General features: G+C 44.2%; 1 protein-coding gene across 1 annotated transcript; it reads right to left on the bottom strand.

Moving 5' to 3' along the window:
• Positions 1–731: 731 nt before the first annotated feature.
• LOC125537042 (flotillin-like protein 2) lies at positions 732–2,333 on the bottom strand. The gene is made up of 2 exons (XM_048700338.1): positions 1,386–2,333; positions 732–1,265 (listed from the first exon to the last, which is right to left on the bottom strand). Exons 1-2 carry the CDS (start codon positions 2,331–2,333, stop codon positions 732–734), a joined length of 1,482 nt encoding a protein of 493 aa, XP_048556295.1.
• Between the last annotated feature and the right edge of the window lie 16,670 nt (positions 2,334–19,003).

The following is a 19,003-nucleotide window of genomic DNA, read 5'->3' as shown; positions in this document are numbered from 1 at the left end:
CTCGCGCGCCGTCCCGTACGTGCCGAGGCCGAGTCAGAGATCGCCGGAGCGTATCTCCATGTAGTAGCCGCCGTTGGGGCGCAGGCGGACGCCGCGGTAGCCGGACACTGCTCGACGGCGCGGCGGCATGGCGGCGCGTCGGTGGCGGGACGCTGGAGCGGCGCGTGGCAGAGAAAGAGAGAGAGAGAGGAAGAGAAGAAGAGGAGGCGTGAAGAGGCACGTGGCGCGTGCCGCACTTTATAAGCGCGCCGGAAGCGGTGCGCAAAAAATGGCTCGCGAGCTGGCGCCTTTTCGCGCGCGCGCAAGCGGTTCCTGCGCGCGTGGTTTTCCCGCCGCTGCTGGAGCGCGGCAAAACGCCCCGCGCACGCTAAAGGCTGCATTTACCGCGCGCGCGTCGTTTCGCGCGGCTGTTGAAGTTGCTCTTAGTTATGTGTGGGGGGTGGGGGAGGGGATTAATGATAATTAGCAGTACCATACAGTAAGAAAAACACACAAACATATAAACAACCTTTTGTGCAACTCAAAAGTTCATGGTAGTAGTAAAGTTGATCGACCTAAGAGTAATATTTGTTCTCGGCAACTTCTGAATAGGAAATCTGCTACAAGAAATATATAGTGTGTCTGTCGGAAATAACAATCTTAACTAAGTAATATTCATTTAAAGAAAAAAAAACTAAGTAATATTGGGACAACGCCGAACAAACGAAATTCGAACGCGCGCACTAGGACGATCAGTTGGTAGCAGCATCGTCCTTGGGCAGTGCACCCATCCACGCCGGCGGCAGCATCCCGGTCTGCTCGTGCACCGTGGACAGAAGCGGCGGCAGCATCTTGTACACCCCGGCCACCTGCTGCAGCGCGCTGCCAGCTGCGGCCTCTCCGGCCGCGTTCCCGGCACCGTCCGCGCCACCGCCGTTGCTCCAGATGCTGATCTTGGGCTGCATGCCGTTGACCGCGCCGGCGTTGATGCGCGCCATCTCGGCGTACACGCCGCCGTCGATCATGAGGTAGTCCCTGAGCGCGTGGTAGTTGCCACCGAGCGCCTGGAGCATGGACGCCACGTACTCCGTCTTGGCCTTGCCCACCAAGCCCACGGACTCTGCCTCCTTCTGCTTGGCGTAGAGCTTGGCGTCCTCGGCCATCTTCTGCTCGAAGAAGTGCGCGTCGGCCTGCGCCTTGCGCGCCTCCGCCACCCTCATCTGCTCAAACAGCTTTGCCTCCGCCGCCTTCTGCCTGCTATAGAGTTGCGCATTTGATTCTTGAACCTACAAGCACAAGTCATAATGATAAAACACACACACGTAAAAATCAACGGAACCTGTATATGCATGCATGCATGCGACTACGTAATATACTATATGTATACATGTAGGTTAGTTACTTGCCTGTGTATCATAGTGCACGGTTGCCTTGCTGAGCTGCTCGGCCTTGAGCTTCTCGGTCTGGCGCATGGCGTTCTTGCGCTCGACCTCCATCTGAAGTTCGGCCTCGCGGATGGCGACGGCCTTGGCCGCCTCGACCTCGGCCACCTTGGCCTGCTTGTCCCACCCGGCCTTCTTCATGGCAAGCTCGGCCTTGGCCGCGGCGATCTCCGCCGCCCTTTCATTCTCGAACACCTGCACCTCGGCCTTGAACTTGGCCTCCTCCTTGAGCCCCTGGCCCTGCTGCCGCACCGACAGCACCTTGGTCTCGGCGTCCACCTTTGCCGCATTCTGCCGCGTCAGCCCCTCCCTCTTCTTGGCTCCCACCTCTCCCTTCATCCGGGCCTCCGCCACGTCCACCTTGGCCTGGTTCGCCGCGTCCTGCTGCGTCTTCTGGCCGAGGTAGGAGAAGTACTCGTGCCCCGGCACGTCCACCAGCTGCTTCACGTTGGCGTTGTAGATGACGAGGCCGAACTGGTTGAGCTCCAGCTGCACCCGGTTGAACACCTTCTCCTTAAAGGTCTTGGTGCCCTTGAAGATCTCCTTCATGGTGAGCTCGGCGGCGAGCACACGGGTCTCTCCCTCGATGATCCCCTTGACGAGCTCCTGGACGTGGCTCCTCGAGCTGTGCAGCGGCGCGATGAGCTTGGCGTACAAGAGGAGCTGCGCCTCAAGGTCCTTCCTGTCCGACTCCTCGCCCCCGGCGGCTGTGATCTTGGGGCCGATGGTGAAGACCGCGGGGAGTATGAAGATGGTGTGCACCTCGAACTCATAGTTCACCGGCGAGATGCTGAACTTCTTGCACTGCTGCCCCATAAAAACCCACGCCTTCTTGGCGAGCTTGACGTCGTCGATGCCCCAGCCGGTGATGGCCAGATACTCCGACGCGTCGGCCACCTGAAAGCTAGCCATCTTCGATCTCCTCCGCTAGCTGGTCCTTACTTTGCGATCTACGTACGGCGACAACTACCTTCCTCCGAAAGCAAAAAAGGCAAATCGGCGAATCGCGGTGATGAATAGGTATACTATACGTACGAGTACTTACGAATCTAGTTCGGCGTGTATATATAGCCGGCTGTTGCCTGATGATGGATACAAATCGCGCAAACAACAACCTACCGGATATATAGAATCCGGGGTATCAGAAACATGGTCTATCGATCTCTAAGCGACTAACCCAAAGATACACGCCTGGTGGAGAAGTGCATAACGCAGGATACTCAGGGAACCTAAAAACCATCACGCGCGTTCAAATAGTATAGATAGAAAAGGAATTTCAAAAGAAAAGATAGAAAAGGATAGAAAAATTTATGACGTCGATAATGGCCGATCGTTCGGTCTGGGACACTCCCGTCCCGAACGAAAGGTTCGGTCTGCGAGGAAACTCGCAGCGAACGAATTCAGTCCTGTGGAGCGTTCGCTCCAGGAGCCCAACGCGACCACCTATTTGGCCTACATGCCCAGTTAAAAAAGTTATTTTTGGAGGAAGATGCCAGAAACAAAAAAGAACAAGAAAAGGGAACAAAGTACAGAAAATTACAGTTTTTCATGTTGTGAATGTGTATAAAACCAATGTGATATTACAATTTTGGAAACTGCCATCCTCTAATATATAAATTTACAAACAGATATTCAAAATGAGATGATGGGAACTTCAACAGAAAAAACGTGGCGAAAAAAATGATTGCCATGGTAGACTAATTTGCCATGTGTGTTGAACAAAAAATAAACAATTTAGCTACTTTTCAGTCAGCTGAGTTTTGACTTTTACGTCAGTCGGTTTCTGGTCCGTTGGATCATGATTTGAGATGCGTGCGTTTTTTTCCTGGAGTGCTTTGTCCTATTCATTTGGGCTAGCTAGCGTCGATTGAGCCGTAGTTTGGGTCAGTCGATCTGGTTGTTGCTGGGCTCGTGCGGTGCGCGGGTGACGTCCGTTGTGCGCGCCCGTTATGCAGCCCGGCCCATTTCGGTGGAACGCAGACCGTCGCCGCTCTTCTCGTCTTATCCCCCCCCCCCCCTCGTGGTTGTCAGCCACTCCCCCCCCCCCTCTCCGCCTCAGTCTCTGGCTTCTCCTCTTCTTGTCCCAAGCTAGGGTTCGGGGATTTAGTTGCTAGATCTCCTCCTTATGCTTCCTCTGCTCATACATCTTCTTGTGCTATCTGTTTCTCGGCTAGATCTGCTTACCTAGGTGCTTTTCTATGGTTATCTATGGTGTTTGCAGGACTTTCCAATCGGGGGTTTGGTTGCTGTAGGATTGCCTTTGCTGCATCTCATCTTTTTTCAGGTATTCTTGTCTTGTTGACCCTCTCTATCTTAGTTTATCTTGCTTTTTGTGTTCTTCGCTTCATGTGCCGAGATAGGGTTCATGTAGTTTCTTGCTAGATCTGATCCCTATGCTTCCTCTGATCATAGTTCTTCCTCTATTTTTGGATTAATAGATCTAAAAATAAAAACAAATAAAAATAGATCTCGAAGGCAAATATGATAAAGAAGAGACCCGGGGGCTGTAGATTTCACTAGTGGCTTCTCTCGAGAAAAAATGGCATACAGTGGGTAAACAAATTACTGTTGGGCAATTGATAGAACTTTAAATAATCATGACGATATCTAGACAATGATCATTATATAGTCATCATCCAAGATTAGTAGACCGACTCATGCCTGCATCTACTACTATTATTGCACACATCGACCAGTATCCAGCATGCATCTAGTGTATTAAGTTCATGGAGAAACGGAGTAATGCAATAAGAACGATGACATGATGTAGACAAGATCTACTCATATAGGAATAAACCTGGTCTTGTTATCCTTAATGGCAACGATACATACGTGTCATTTCCCCTTCTATCACTGGGATTGAGCACCATAAGATCGAAGTCATCATAAAGCACCTCTTCCCATGGCAAGAAAAATCGATCTAGTCGGCCTAACTAAACTAAAGATTTGAAGAAGAAATATGAGGCTATAAGTAATCATGCATATAAGAGATCAAAAGACTTAAATAACTTTCATGGATAAAAATATAGATCTGATCATAAACTCAAAGTTCACCGGATCCCAACAAACACACCGCAAAAAGAGTTACATCAAATAGATCTCCAAGAGACCATTGTATTGAGAATTAAAGAGAGAGGGGAAGCCATCTAGCTACTAACTACGGACCCGTAGGTCTACAATGAACTACTCACGCATCATTGGAGAGGCACCAATAAGGATGATGAACCCCTCCGTGATGGTGTCTAGATTGGATCTGTGATTTCTGGAACTTGCGGCGGCTGGAATTGTGTTTCGTCGACTCTCCTAGGGTTTTTGGAATATTGAGGTATTTATAGAGCAAAGAGGCAGTGGGGGAGGCCACCGAGGTGGGCACAACCCACTAGGGCTCCTGGGCCCCCAGGCGCGCCCAGGTGGGTTGTGCCCCCTTCGAGGCACCCCTTTGGTACTTCTTTGTCCCATCCTATGTCTTCTGGCCCATAAAAATTCTCTAAAAAGTTTCGGTGCGTTTGGACTCCGTTTGGTATTGATTTTCTGCGAAGTAAAAAACAAGCAAAAAATAGCAACTGGCACTGGGCACTATGTCAATAGGTTAGTCCCAAAAAATGATATAAAGTTGCTATAAAACGATTGTAAAACATTCAAGAATGATAATATAACAGCATGGAACAATAAAAAATTATAGATACATTGGAGACGTATCAATTAGTTTGCTGTAAATTTACAGATACCAAATTTCAAAATGATTTGGAACATGTTTGGTAGCTAGAGGAACCTTAACCGGAGAAATTGGTCTGTACATTTTATTGATGTGCCTAAACAAACAAATGCGTAAGCTATATTTTATTTTTCTTTGCATTAAAATTTGTGATTTGTTTCTCTTTTTCAAGATAATTTTTTATGCCAAGTAAATGTACACAATTTGATGTTTATTTTTGTTTCTTTTGATTTTCACTATGCATTGTTGACTGTGGTATTCACACATCGCTATATTTGAAGCACTGGAAGCCTAGAGTCAAGATGCATGACTTTATTAAGGATGAAGACGTTGCAAACATTCGAATCAGATTGGCGAATGAAATGATGTTCACCGAACACAACATTTTGAGTGACCAGAAGAACCTTGTTCTTGATTCCTGATAGTGCTCATGAGTAAGCATGCCATCTAATTCATTCTATAGCATTTCTACAGTTGTCAATTTTTTTCTTTTTTATCATATATTCTTGATTACTTATTTGAAAAATGAACTTATTTCTTAACTTCTAGCTCATTTTATGCCATTTCTATATTTGTCAAATTTTATAACTAAATTCGTTTGTCAATTGCTTGTTGCAGATTTAGAATGAAGGCGTTGAAGCATTTACCAAGATAACTTTCATGAGGATGGAGTTGATTCAACCCTGGAGTGAAGACAAATTAAAAATCTCAATAGCTAATTCATGTGTAATAGTTCTTTAGAATGATTGGAATGATATGTGTCCAAAGCGTTATGATATTTTTGTAAATGATACCATATGTATACTGTGATGTTGGCATGTTTTGAGATGTTATGCTTTTTTGTTAATTTCGAAGTTCATGCGATCAAACTTACTGATGTGGTAGAATATAAATCTTTTTCTTTGTGATCACTTCAATATTCTTTTTTAAGATCATCTTCTGCACTTAGTTTTTTTATATAATTTTTTTGGATCATGTTGCGTTGTTTGATTTTCATATAGATCAAACGACAACAACTTTGATATGATCCTAAATTAAGTTTTTTCTCTTGCTCAATTTTCAAACTATTTTCATGATATCAAAATGTAAATCATTCTGTTTTCTTTGAAAAAGAGAACGAGATTAAATTTTGTTTATTTTTTGTTTCCCTTATATGTGTTCCTTTTCTTCCTTTTATAGTTTATTTTTATGAATATTGTAGTGTTAGTAATTATTTTATTTTTTCCCTCCTGTTGCCTGTTGCATTTTTGTGACAGAATCGAAAACAAAATTATAGGTTTGCCACGTATTGCCAGCCAAGTGTAGTTATTTCTTTTTTGTGTAGGTTCATTCTTTGTTCCCTTCACTTTGCCACGTGTTTTTTGTAGCCACGTATCTGACGTCAATTATCCAACTAAACACCAAAGGGACCTTATACGTCTCCGTCGTATCTATAATTTTTGATTGTTTCATGTCAATATTATACAACTTTCACATACTTTTGGCAACATTTTATATGATTTATTTGGACTAACCTATTGATACAATGCATAGTGCCAGTTCCTGTTTGTTTTATGTTTTTGTTTCACAGAAAATCCATATCAAACGAAGTCCATATGCAATAAAAATTTACGAAGAATTATTATGGAATATTTGTGAATTTTGGAAGGTGGAATCAACGCTAACAGAGGCCTACGACCTCCACAACCCACCAGGGCGTGCCAGGCACCCCCCTGGCGCGCCCAGGTGTCTTGTTCCCATCGTGTAAGGTGATTGGGGCCCTTCTTCTAGCGCAAGAAAGATAACTTATGGAAAAAATCGTGTAAAAATTTCAGCACAATCGGAGTTACGGATCTCCGGGAATTTAAGAAACCGTGAAGGGCCAGATCTGGGGAACGCGAAACAGAAGAGAACAAAGAGGGAGATCCAATCTCGGAGGGGTTCCCACCTCTCCGCCGCCATGGAGGCCATGTACCAGAGGGGGAACTCTTCTCCCATCTAGGGGGGAAGCCAAGGAAGAAGAAGAAGGAGGGGGCTCTCTCCCCCTCTCTCCCAGTGGCGCCGGAGTGCCGTCGAGGCAAGGATCGTGATGGCGATCAACATCAACAATCTTGCTACCGTCAACACCAATTTTCTCCCCCTCTAAGCAGTGGTGTAACACCTCTTATCCCGCTGTAATCTCTACTTAAACATGGTGCTCAACTCCATATATTATTTCCCAATGATATTTGGCTATATCCTATGATGTTTGAGTAGATCCGTTTTGTGAAGGAAATATGCCCTAGAGGCAATAATAAAGTTGTTATTTATATTTCCTTATGTCATGATAAATGTTTATTATTCATGCTAGAATTGTATTAACTAGAAACTTAGTACATGTGTGAATACATAGACAAACTGAGTGTCACTAGTATGCCTCTACTTGACTAGCTCGTTAATCAAAGATGGTTAAGTTTCCTAACCATAAATATGAGTTGTCATTTGATTAACGGAATCACGTCATTGGAGAATGATGTGATTGACTTGACCCATCCATTAGCTTAGCACTTTGATCGTTTAGTTTATTGCTATTGCTTTCTCCATAACTTATACATGTTCCTATGACTATGAGATTATGCAACTCCCGAATACCGAAGGAATACTTAGTGTGCTATCAAACGTCACAACGTAACTAGGTGATTATAAAGATGCTCTACAGGTGTCTGTGATGGTGTTTGTTGAGTTGGCATAGATCAAGAGTAGGATTTGTCACTCCGTGTATCAGAGAGGTATTTCTAGGCCCTCTCGGTAATGCACATCACTATAAGCCTTGCAAGCAATGTGACTAATGAGTTAATTAAGGGATTTTGCATTACAGAACGAGTAAAGAGACTTGCCAGTAACGAGATTGAACTAGGTATTGAGATACCGACGATCGAATCTCAGGCAAGGAACATACCGATGACAAAGGGAACAACGTATGTTGTTATGTAGGAACCAATATGAGCATCTAGGTTCCGCTATTGGTTATTTACTGGAGATGAGTCTCGGTCATGTCTACATAGTTCTCGAACCCGTAAGGTCCGCACGCTTAACGTTCGATGACGATCGGTATTATGAGTTTATGTGTTTTGATGTACCAAAGGTAGTTCGGTGTCCTGGATATGATCACGAACATGATGAGGAGTCTCAAAATGGTCGAGACATAAATATCGATATATTGGAAGGCTATGTTTGGACATCGGAATGGTTCCGGATGTGTTCGGGCATTTACCGGAGTACCGGGGGGTTACCGGAACCCCTCGGAGAGTCAATGGGCCTTATTGGGCCTTAGTGGGAGGGAAGAGGAGGCAACCAGGTGGAGGGCGCCCCCCAGCCCAATCCGAATTGGGTGTGGGGGGGGGGGTCGGCCCCCTTTCCTTTCTCCTTCTCCCTCTTCCTTCTTTTCCTAGTAGGACTAGGAAAGGGGGGAGTCCTACTCCTACTAGGAGGAGGACTCCTCCCCCCTTGGCGCGCCTAGAGGGCCGACCGGCCTCCCCCTCCCTCCTTTATATACGTGGGAAGGGGGGCACCCTAGAACACATTAAAGTTGATTGTTTAGCCGTGTGCGGTTCCCCCCTCCACAGAATTCCACCTCGGTCATATCGTTGTAGTGCTTAGGCGAAGCCCTGTGTCGGTAACTTCATCATCACCGTCATCACGCCGTCGTGCTGACGAAACTCTCCCTCAACCTCAGCTGGATCTAGAGTTCGTGGGACGTCACCGAGCTGAACATGTGCAGATCACGGAGGTGCCGTACCTTCGGTGCTAGGATCGGTCGGATCGTGAAGACGTACGGCTACATCAACCGCGTTGTCATAACGCTTCTGCTTACGGTCTATGAGGGTATGTGGACAACACTCTCCCCTCTCGTTGCTATGCATCACCTAGATGGATCCTGCGTGTGCGTAGGATTTTTTTTTGAAATTACTGCGTTCCCCATCAGTGGCATCTGAGCCAGGTATATGCGTAGATGTTATATGCACGAGTAGAACACAAAGGAGTTGTGGGCGTGGGTATATGCATATTGCTAGCCTTCACTAGTTAATTCTTGATTCAACGGTATTGTTGGATGAAGCGGCTCAGATCGACATTACGCGTACGCTTACGCGAGACTGGTTCTACCGACGTGCTTCGCACACAGGTGGCTAGTGGGTGTCAGTTTCTCCAACTTTAGTTGAATCGGATTCAATGAACAGGGTTCTTTCTGAAGATCAAAAAGCAATCACTATACCGCGTTGTGGTTTTTAATGCGTAGGTAAGAACAGTTCTTGCTCAGCCCGTAGCAACCACGTAAAACTTGCAACAACAAAGTAGAGGACGTCTAACTTGTTTTTGCAGGGCATGTTGTCATGTGGTATGGTCAAGACATGATGATAAATTTTATTATATGAGATGTTCATGTTTTGTAACAGTTATCGGCAACTAGTAGGAGCCAGGGTTGTCGCTTTATTGTATGAAATGCAATCACCATGTAATTGCTTTACTTTATCACTAAGCGGTAGCGATAGTTGTAGAAGCAATAGTTGGCGAGACGACAACGATGCTTCGATGGAGATCAAGGTGTCAAGCCGGTGACGATGGTGATCATGACTGTGCTTTGGAGATGGAGATCAAAGGCACAAGATGATGATGGCCATATCATATCACTTATATTGATTGCATGTGATGTTTATCCTTTATGCATCTTATTTTGCTTAGTTCAGTGGTAGCATTATAAGATGATCTCTCACTAAATTTCAAGGTACAAATGTTCTCCCTAAGTATGCACCGTTGCTACAGTTCATCGTGCCGAGACACCACGTGATGATCAGGTGTGATAAGCTCTACGTTCACATACAACTGGTGCAAGCCAGTTTTGCACATGCGGAATACTCGGGTTAAACTTGACGAGCCTAGCATATGCAGATATGGCCTCGGAACACTGAGACCAAAAGGTCGAGCGTGAATCATATAGTAGATACGATCAACATAGTATTGTTCACCATTGAGAACTACTCCATCTCACGTGATGATCGGACATGGTTTAGTTGATATGGATCACGTGATCACTTAGATGATTAGAGGGATGTCTATCTAAGTGGGAGTTCTTAAGTAATATGATTAATTGAACTTTAATTTATCATGAACTTAGTACCTGATAGTATTTTGCATGTCTATGTTGTTGTAGATAGATGGCACGTGCTGTTGTTCCGTTGAATTTTAATGCGTTCCTAGAGAAAGTTAAGTTGAAAGATGATGGTAGCAATTACACGGATTGTGTCCGTAACTTGAGGATTATCCTCATTGCTACATAGAAGAATTACGTCATGGAAGCACCGCTGGGAGACAAGCCTGCTGCAGATACTGCTGACAATGTTAAGAACGTCTGGTAGAGCAAAGCTGATGACTACTCGATAGTTCAGTGTGCCATGTTTTACGGCTTAGAACCGGGACTTCAACGACGTTTTGAACGTCATGGAGCATATGAGATGTTCCAGGAGTTGAAGTTAATATTTCAAGCAAATGCCCGGATTGAGAGATATGAAGTCTCCAATAAGTTCTATAACTGCAAAATGGAGGAGAATAGTTCTGTCAGTGAACATATAATCCGAATGTCTGGGTACCACAACCAATTGACTCAGCTGGGAGTTAATCTTCCTAATGATAGTGTCATTGACAGAGTTCTTCAATCACTACCACCAAGCTACAAGAGCTTCATGATGAACTATAATATGCAAGGGATGGATAAGACAATTCCCGAGCTCTTCGCAATGCTAAAGGCTGCTGAGGTAGAAATCAAGAAGGAGCATCAAGTGTTGATGGTCAACAAGACCACCGGTTTCAAGAAGAATGGCAAAGGGAACAAGGGGAACTTCAAGAAGAACGGCAAGCAAGTTGCTGCTCAAGTGAAGAAGCCCAAGTCTGGACCTAAGCCTGAGACCGAGTGCTTCTACTGCAAAGGGACTGGTCACTGGAAGCGGAACTGCCCCAAGTATTTAGCAGATAAGAAGGATGGCAAAGTGAAAGGTATATTTGATATACATGTTATTGATGTGTACCTTACTAATGCTCGCAATAGCGCCCGGGTATTTGATACTGGTTCTATTGCTAATATTTGCAACTCGAAATAGGGGCTACGGATTAAGTGAAGATTGGCTAAGGACGAGGTAACGATGCACGTGGGAAATGGTTTCAAAGTCGATGTGATCACCGTCGGCACGCTACCTCTACATCTACCTTCGGTATTAGTAGTAGACCTGAATAATTGTTATTTGGTTCCAGCGTTAATCATGAACATTATATCTGCATCTTGTTTGATGCGAGACGGTTATTCATTTAAATAAGAGAATAATGGTTATTCTATTTATATGAGTAATATCTTTTATGGTCATGCACCCTTGATGAGTGGTCTATTTTTACTAAATCTTGATAGTAGTGATACACATGTTCATAGTATTGAAGCCAAAAGATATAAGTTTAATAATGATAGTGCAACTTATTTGTGGCACTACCGTTTAGGTCATATTGGTGTAAAGCGCATGAAGAAACTCCATGCTGATGGGCTTTTGGAATCACTTGATTATGAATCACTTGATGCTTGCGAACCATGCCTCATGGGCAAGATGACTAAAACTCCGTTCTCCGGAACAATGGAACGAGCAATAGACTTATTGGAAATAATACATACTGATGTATGCGGTCCGATCAGTGTTGATGCTCGTGGCGGGTATCGTTATTTTCTTACCTTCACAGATGATTTGAGCATATATGGGTATATCTACTTGATGAAACATAAGTCTGAACCATTTGAAAAGTTCAAAGAATTTCAGAGTGAAGTGGAAAATCATCGTAATAAGAAAATTAAGTTTCTACGATCTGATCGTGGAGGTGAATATTTGAGTTATGAGTTTGGTCTTCATTTGAAACAATGTGGAACAAGTTTCGCAACTCACGCCACCTGGAACACCACAACGTAATGGTGCGTCCGAATGTCATAACCGCACTTTATTAGATATGGTGCGATCTATGATGTCTCTTACTGATTTACCGCTATCGTTTTGGGGTTATGCTTTAGAGACAGCTGCATTCACGTTAAATAGGGCACCATCAAAATCCGTTGAGACAACACCTTATGAACTGTTGTTTGGCAAGAAACCCAAGTTGTCATTTCTTAAAGTTTGGGGCTGCAATTCTTATGTGAAAAAGCTTCAATCTGATAAGCTCGAACCCAAATCGGAGAAATGTGTCTTCATAGGATACCCAAAGGAGACAGTTGGGTACACCTTCTATCACATATCCGAAGGCAAGATATTCGTTGCTAAGAATGGATCCTTTCTAGAGAAGGAGCTTCTCTCGAAAGAAGTGAGTGGGAGGAAAGTAGAACTTGATGAGGTAATTGTACCTGCTCCCTTATTGGAAAGTAGTTCATCACAGAAATCAGTTCCAGTGATTTCTACACCAGTAAGTGAGGAAGCTAATGATGATGATCACGGAACCTCTGATCAAGTTACTACCGAACCTCGTAGGTCAACCAGAGCAAGATCCGCACCAGAGTGGTACGGTAATCCTGTTCTGGAGGTCATGTTACTTGACCATGACGAACCTACGAACTATGAGGAAGCGATGATGAGCCCAGATTCCGCAAAATGGCTTGAGGCCATGAAATCTGAGATGTGATCCATGTATGAGAACAAAGTGTGGACTTTGGTTGACTTGCCCGATGATTGGCAAGCCATGGAGAATAAATGGATATTCAAGAAGAAGACTGACGCTGATGGTAATTCTACTGTCTACAAAGCTCGACTTGTTGCGAAAGGTTTTCGACAAGTTCAAGGAGTTGACTATGATGAGACCTTCTCACCCGTAGCGATGCTTAAGTCCGTCCGGATCATGTTAGCAATTGCCGCATTTTATGATAATGAAATTTGGCAAATGGATGTCAAAACTGCATTCCTTAATGGATATCTTAAAGAAGAGTTGTATATGATGCAACCAGAAGGTTTTGTCGATCCAAAAGGTGCTAACAAAGTGTGCAAGCTCCAGCGATCCATTTATGGACTGGTGCAAGCCTCTCGGAGTTGGAATATATGCTTTGATGGTGTGGTCAAAGCATATGGTTTTATACAGACTTTTGGAGAAGTCTGTATTTACAAGAAAGTGAGTGGGAGCTCTGTAGCATTTCTGATATTATAATTGGATGACATATTGTTGATCAGAAATGATATTGAATTTCTGAATAGCATAAAAGGATACTTGAATTAGAATTTTTCAATGAAAGACCTCGGTGAAGATGCTTATATATTGGGCATCAAGGTCTATGGAGATAGATCAAGACGCTTAATTGGACTTTCACAAAGCACATACCTTGATAAAGTTTTGAAGAAGTTCAAAACGGATCAAGCAAATAAAGGGTTCTTGCCTGTGTTACAAGGTATGAAGTTGAGTCAGACTCAATGCCCGACCACTGCAGAAGATAGAGAGAAAATGAAAGCCATTCCCTATGCTTCAGCCATAGGTTCTATCATGTATGCAATGTTGTGTACCAGACCTAATGTGTGCCTTGCTATTAGTTTAGCAGGGAGGTACTGTAACATCCCAAATTTTCAATTTGGAATGTTATACATTAGATCATCCTTGCATATAATATTTTATTGCATTTTGGTTTGATCCTTGAAATTCTACGCAACTCAAGGACCCACGGAGAGAGTTGGGGATTTCATTATTTTCATATTCGAGTTTTTCTCGAATTTTGAAAAAAGGATTGTTTGATTTTAATTATTTTCTCTTGAATATTTCTTTTATAAAAATAAGAAAGAGGATAAAATGACTTCCTAAAAAATAAATAAATATCGGAGATTTAATGTTAAAATCAAATAAGAATTTTATTCGGAGTTTTATCGCTATTTTATTTGAATTAGGGAAATATGCGTTTTTCAAAATTGCATTTTAGGACCAAATAAATGTTCACTTCGTCGGCCTATTTTTAGAGGATGGGGAAAATTTATTTCGGGATTTTTGGAGTCCGTTTAGTATTTCTTTTACTTCTTTTTCCGCACGTCAGGATATTAAAAAAAAGAGAAAGCTGACTCCGGGTCATACACGAGTGGGACTCCGCACGCGGGGGGGGGGGGGGGGTGGGGGGTTGAGCCATAGTCCCGAGCCGCCTCAAGGCCCAGCCGCCGCCGAAGCCCACCAGCCCGCCACCCAAACCCTAACCCACCGCCACGCGCCGCAGCTGCCCCGCTGCCACCGCCGCCCCGCGCCGCCGCACTGGAGACGCACCGCCGCCGTCGTCTCACCGGATCCGCCGGAGGTAGCCGCCGCCGTCCTCGGTTTTCGCAAGAAAACCGATCATTTTTTTTCGAAACCCTAGATTCGTTTTTTAGTTTCGGTTCGGTTTTTTTCGGTTTAGTTATTTAGCGGACGTTCGTCCGTACGTTCGTTTTAACGAATGGTTTTCGTCCGTTAGCCACAGATAATGAACGTTCGTTTGTTAACCTGTTCGTCCGTTTTTCTTTTTCGCGGATTTTCTGCAATTATTTTTTGATCACGATTTCTGATCCGATTTTCGTTTTAGTTTATCTTTTCGCTCGTTTATCGAAATCAGGCGATTCAAGTGCCCAGAATTTCGTATCGAAGCCCTCTTTATGTTTAACCAACTTAAATAAGTTTTTGCTACTGTAAAATTTGACTTTAGACCAGATTAGTAAACGAAGCTTGTTTCTTTCGCCGTTTGAGTTTTGTTGCTTTGTTTGATTTGATTCTTTTTGCAAAATGGAGTTCTTAAGTTGAACTTTCTGGTTAGATCTCTTATTTGAGTTTTACCCATGCCCTTGCTTGATTGCTTATTGTATGCTTGTTTGATAGCGATAGAGTACCCGGAGTGTGAAGCGTGCTACTATGAGTCTCTAGGTTTCGCGGATCATCAGCAAGACAAGTAACACTTTGATCATACTTTTCATTACCCAATTTTTATGCATTAGTTTCAACCCTCAAACATTGCATGAGTAGGATTGATAACATGTGGGTATTGGGAAGTAGATGATGAGGTAGAACCTATCACCTGTTTTATTATCAAACCCTTGGGAGTTACTTCTACGTTGCTTATATTGCTATGCTATGCTCGTAGACGTGGATGGGTTTGAGTGTATTCATGACAGATGTGAGTATTCTTAACTAATGGTTAACTTAAGGTGGCAACTTTAATACACATCTGGGTGGATTGAGGCACCTGGGCAAATCCAGTGATTGCCTGTATTTTTTTTGGAAATCCCGGGGTACCGTGTGATTCTCCTATGGACTGCCACCCAGGCTCAAAGGGATCATGAGATTTTTCATGCTAGCAACTTCCGTGTGCAGCCACAAGCCACAATCGGCTCTGGCATAGTTGATTAAGTCGTGTGAACTCTTACAGTGGTAGACGAGCAGATGTAGGGGACGTAGATGGTACTGTCTACCCATCGTAAGGTGCTAACGCTTCTGAAAGACTGCATCTCGGTCATCCGTTTCTCAAACATCATGAAGTGCGAGAAAACCAATGGAGGAGATCGAGTCTTCTGGGGAAAGTGCGCAAACCTCTGCAGAGTGTATAAACTAATCATGGTTAGCCGTGTCTCCGGTTATGGACATCTTGAGTATCTAGTTCGTGGATTATCATGTGGATATCAACATTCTTAATTATAAAATTTGATTGGGTTATTATTATACCTTTTAATTGGGATTGAGATGGGGTTTACCATTCTCAATGTTTAACAACCACCATGATAGTTAAATAAAATATATTCCTTTGTTGTAGGGAAAAATTGGCTTTTCGCAAAAACTTATTAACCATACAGCCTCCACCAGCCATATATGCATGTAGTGATAATTCTATTCATTACTCTTTTGTGTTACATTGCCAGAATATTCCATGCGCTGACCCATTTTCGGGCTACAACGTATCATGTTGCAGACTTTTCAGACGATGAGTAAGGAGCCTTAGGTTGTGGTCTTTCACTCAGTGATGCCGTTGGAGTTGATGGACTCACTTTATCTTCCAAGCCTTCCGCTGTTATCGTATTAGATGGCCTTAAGCCATATTTATTGTAATAAGTTCTCTTTTGAGACATTCGATGTAACAAGTGTGTGTGTGATTGCTACTCTGTTATAAATCCTTCAAGTACTGTGCGTGTCAGCATTACCGATCCAGGGATGACACTGATGCACAGAGATCAGACTGTTTGAGGTATGGTCGCTACAAGATGGTATCAAAGCACATGCTGACTGTAGGACACGACCAATAAGCTAAAGCTCTAGATCACTACTCTCTTCTCACTTCTAACTCCTCTCCATTTTCTACTCTTTAGGATGGCGGACGCAAGGAACAAGTTTGCACAACCGGATGAAGAAGCACCTTTTGGACGACACTTGAAGGAAGTCCCTAAGTACCTGAATATCGGAATACCAAGCTTCACCAGGACTTACAATGCCACTTTATCAGAAGAGGAGCGCTGGACGATTCAAGTTCAAGTTCCAGGAAGGACATTTACGCCAGTCACTAAGCCCATAGAGTTTTCCTTGATGCACCAACCTGGAGTCTAGGAAAGAGTATGGCAGCCCACATCACCATAGGACACATTGGAGAAATTTACCACAAGGATCTCAAGGATACTATCTACCAGATTTGTGGGCGCCGAGATGAGCAATGGGAAATGATCAACACCAGGAGGGATAGATCGGTTGCAGCCTTCATCCAGGAGTTAAACCAGCATATTCGCAGCCAGGAGAATCAGATGTGCACATGCATGATAGACCTGAAGAAGGCAATGACAAGGATCACGGAGCTGGAGGAAGAACTCAAGGCTACTCGTGAAGATTATGAGGAGGAAATCGTCGTACTAGTGGAGAAGAATGACGACCTAACATGGAAGCTAGGAGTTTTCATGGGAGACCCTGCGCCAGGAGGAGAAGACGACGAACCCAAGGAGATTCGTTCTGAAGACTACATCATCATCGACGACACCGACTCGGACCCCGACGATAGCGATGATGACTATATTGATGAAGCTGGAGCAGATATCATGGAGTCTTCGACCGATCAATATTTCTATTAGACCACCATATCAGTAGTAGTATTCCACCATGTATATAGTTTAGTCTGAGCACTTTTGTAATGATAGTTCTAGACCGATTGTATGCCCTTGCTTGCTTGATTGAGTGATATGATTGTGTTTATCTCATGTGCATATGGGTAGTGTTTTCTCGCTAGAGCTCTTTCTATTCTATTCTCTTCCCTCTAAACCCTCAGATGCCTCCGAGACGTGACCCCGGATTTACCTTTCCACTGGAGCTCACTCAGTTGATCCAACAGCAGAATACCTTGATGCAGTTGTTAGTTCAGAACCAAGGCAACAACAACAACAACAACCCACCACCACCACCCCCAGTTGACAACTTAGCCCGTTTTCTAAGGTTGCAGCCGCCGATGTTTTCCAGTAGCACCGAGCCAATAGTTGCAGATGATTGGCTCCGCAGGATTGGAAGGGAGTTAACCACTGCAGGATGCATAGATGCTGAGAAGGTGCGTTTTGCCGCGCACCAATTGGATGGACCAGCAGCCTCATGGTGGGAGAATTACACTGTCACCTATCCTATAACCACTGTTACATGGGACCAGTTCCAGCAGGCCTTTCGCACTGCCCATGTATCAACAGGAGCTATGGCCATGAAGAAGCGTGAGTTTCGCAACTTACACCAAGGAGGATGCACAGTTGGCCAGTATGTGGATGACTTTAGTAAGCTAGCACGTTATGCCCCAGATGACGTCGCTACAGATGCAGCTAAGCAGGAGAAGTTCCTAGAAGGACTGAATGATGAGCTGAGTATGCAGTTGATGGTGGCAAATTTCAATAACTACCAGGAGTTGGTGGATAGATCTCTCATGATTGAAGGGAAGCAACAGCAGATTGACAGCCGCAAGAGGAAGTATGGACAAGGGAAGTATAATTCTGGAGCCCAGCAGAGACCTCATTTTACCCCGAACTCAGGAGGACTTGTCCATAACCATGGAGGACACACTCATAATGGAGGAAGTTCGCACAACCATAGTGGCTCCAAGAACGTGAATGGCAATGGAGGAAGCAACGGACAGAACCGTTCCAACCCAGCAACGCCCTCCAAGAAAGATCTAAGCCACGTTACTTGCTACAAGTGCCAGAAGACCGGACATTACGCCAATGAGTGTCCTGAAGCTAAGAATGGAAATGGCAATGGAAGCTCTGGGAAGAAGCCCAACCCTTTCAATAGGGGACAAGTGAACCACGTTAACGTGGAGGAAGTTGAAGCCCAGCCAGATGCAGTAATAGGTAAGTTTTTAGTTAAGTCATTTACTGCAGTCGTACTTTTTGATACTGGTGCATCGCATTCATACATATCAAGGGGGTTCGTGGATAAGTTTAAACTACCAACCCAAGCCCTTAGGTCACCCATGTTAGTAACCTCGCCAGGAGCAGAGTATATGGCTCACCTATGGTGTGATCGGTTACCATTAAGGATTGGTAACTACCTATTCCCCTCAGACCTAATCGTATTGGAGTCACAAGGATTGGATGTAATATTAGGCATGGATTGGTTATCGAAGTATGGAGGGAACATTGATTGCGTCAATAATTCAATTTTGCTCACCACCCCAGAAGGAAGAAGGATAAAGCATGCATCCCGGCATGTGCCGAATAGGACTCAAGTAAATTCCTTATCAGGAGTTGTACAGGAGGAAGTACCAGTGGTGAAGGATTTTCCAGATGTATTTCCAGAAGAGTTGCCAGGCATGCCACCGGATAGAGACATTGAGTTTTTAATTGAGCTTTTGCTAGGCACAGGGCCCATATCTAAGAGACCGTACAGAATGCCC

This window comes from Triticum urartu, chromosome 2, assembly GCF_003073215.2.
Source record: "Triticum urartu cultivar G1812 chromosome 2, Tu2.1, whole genome shotgun sequence".
Classification (NCBI taxonomy): Eukaryota; Viridiplantae; Streptophyta; class Magnoliopsida; order Poales; family Poaceae; genus Triticum; species Triticum urartu.
Note: the sequence above shows the minus strand (reverse complement) of the source record. Positions and strands in the feature narration are given on the sequence as shown.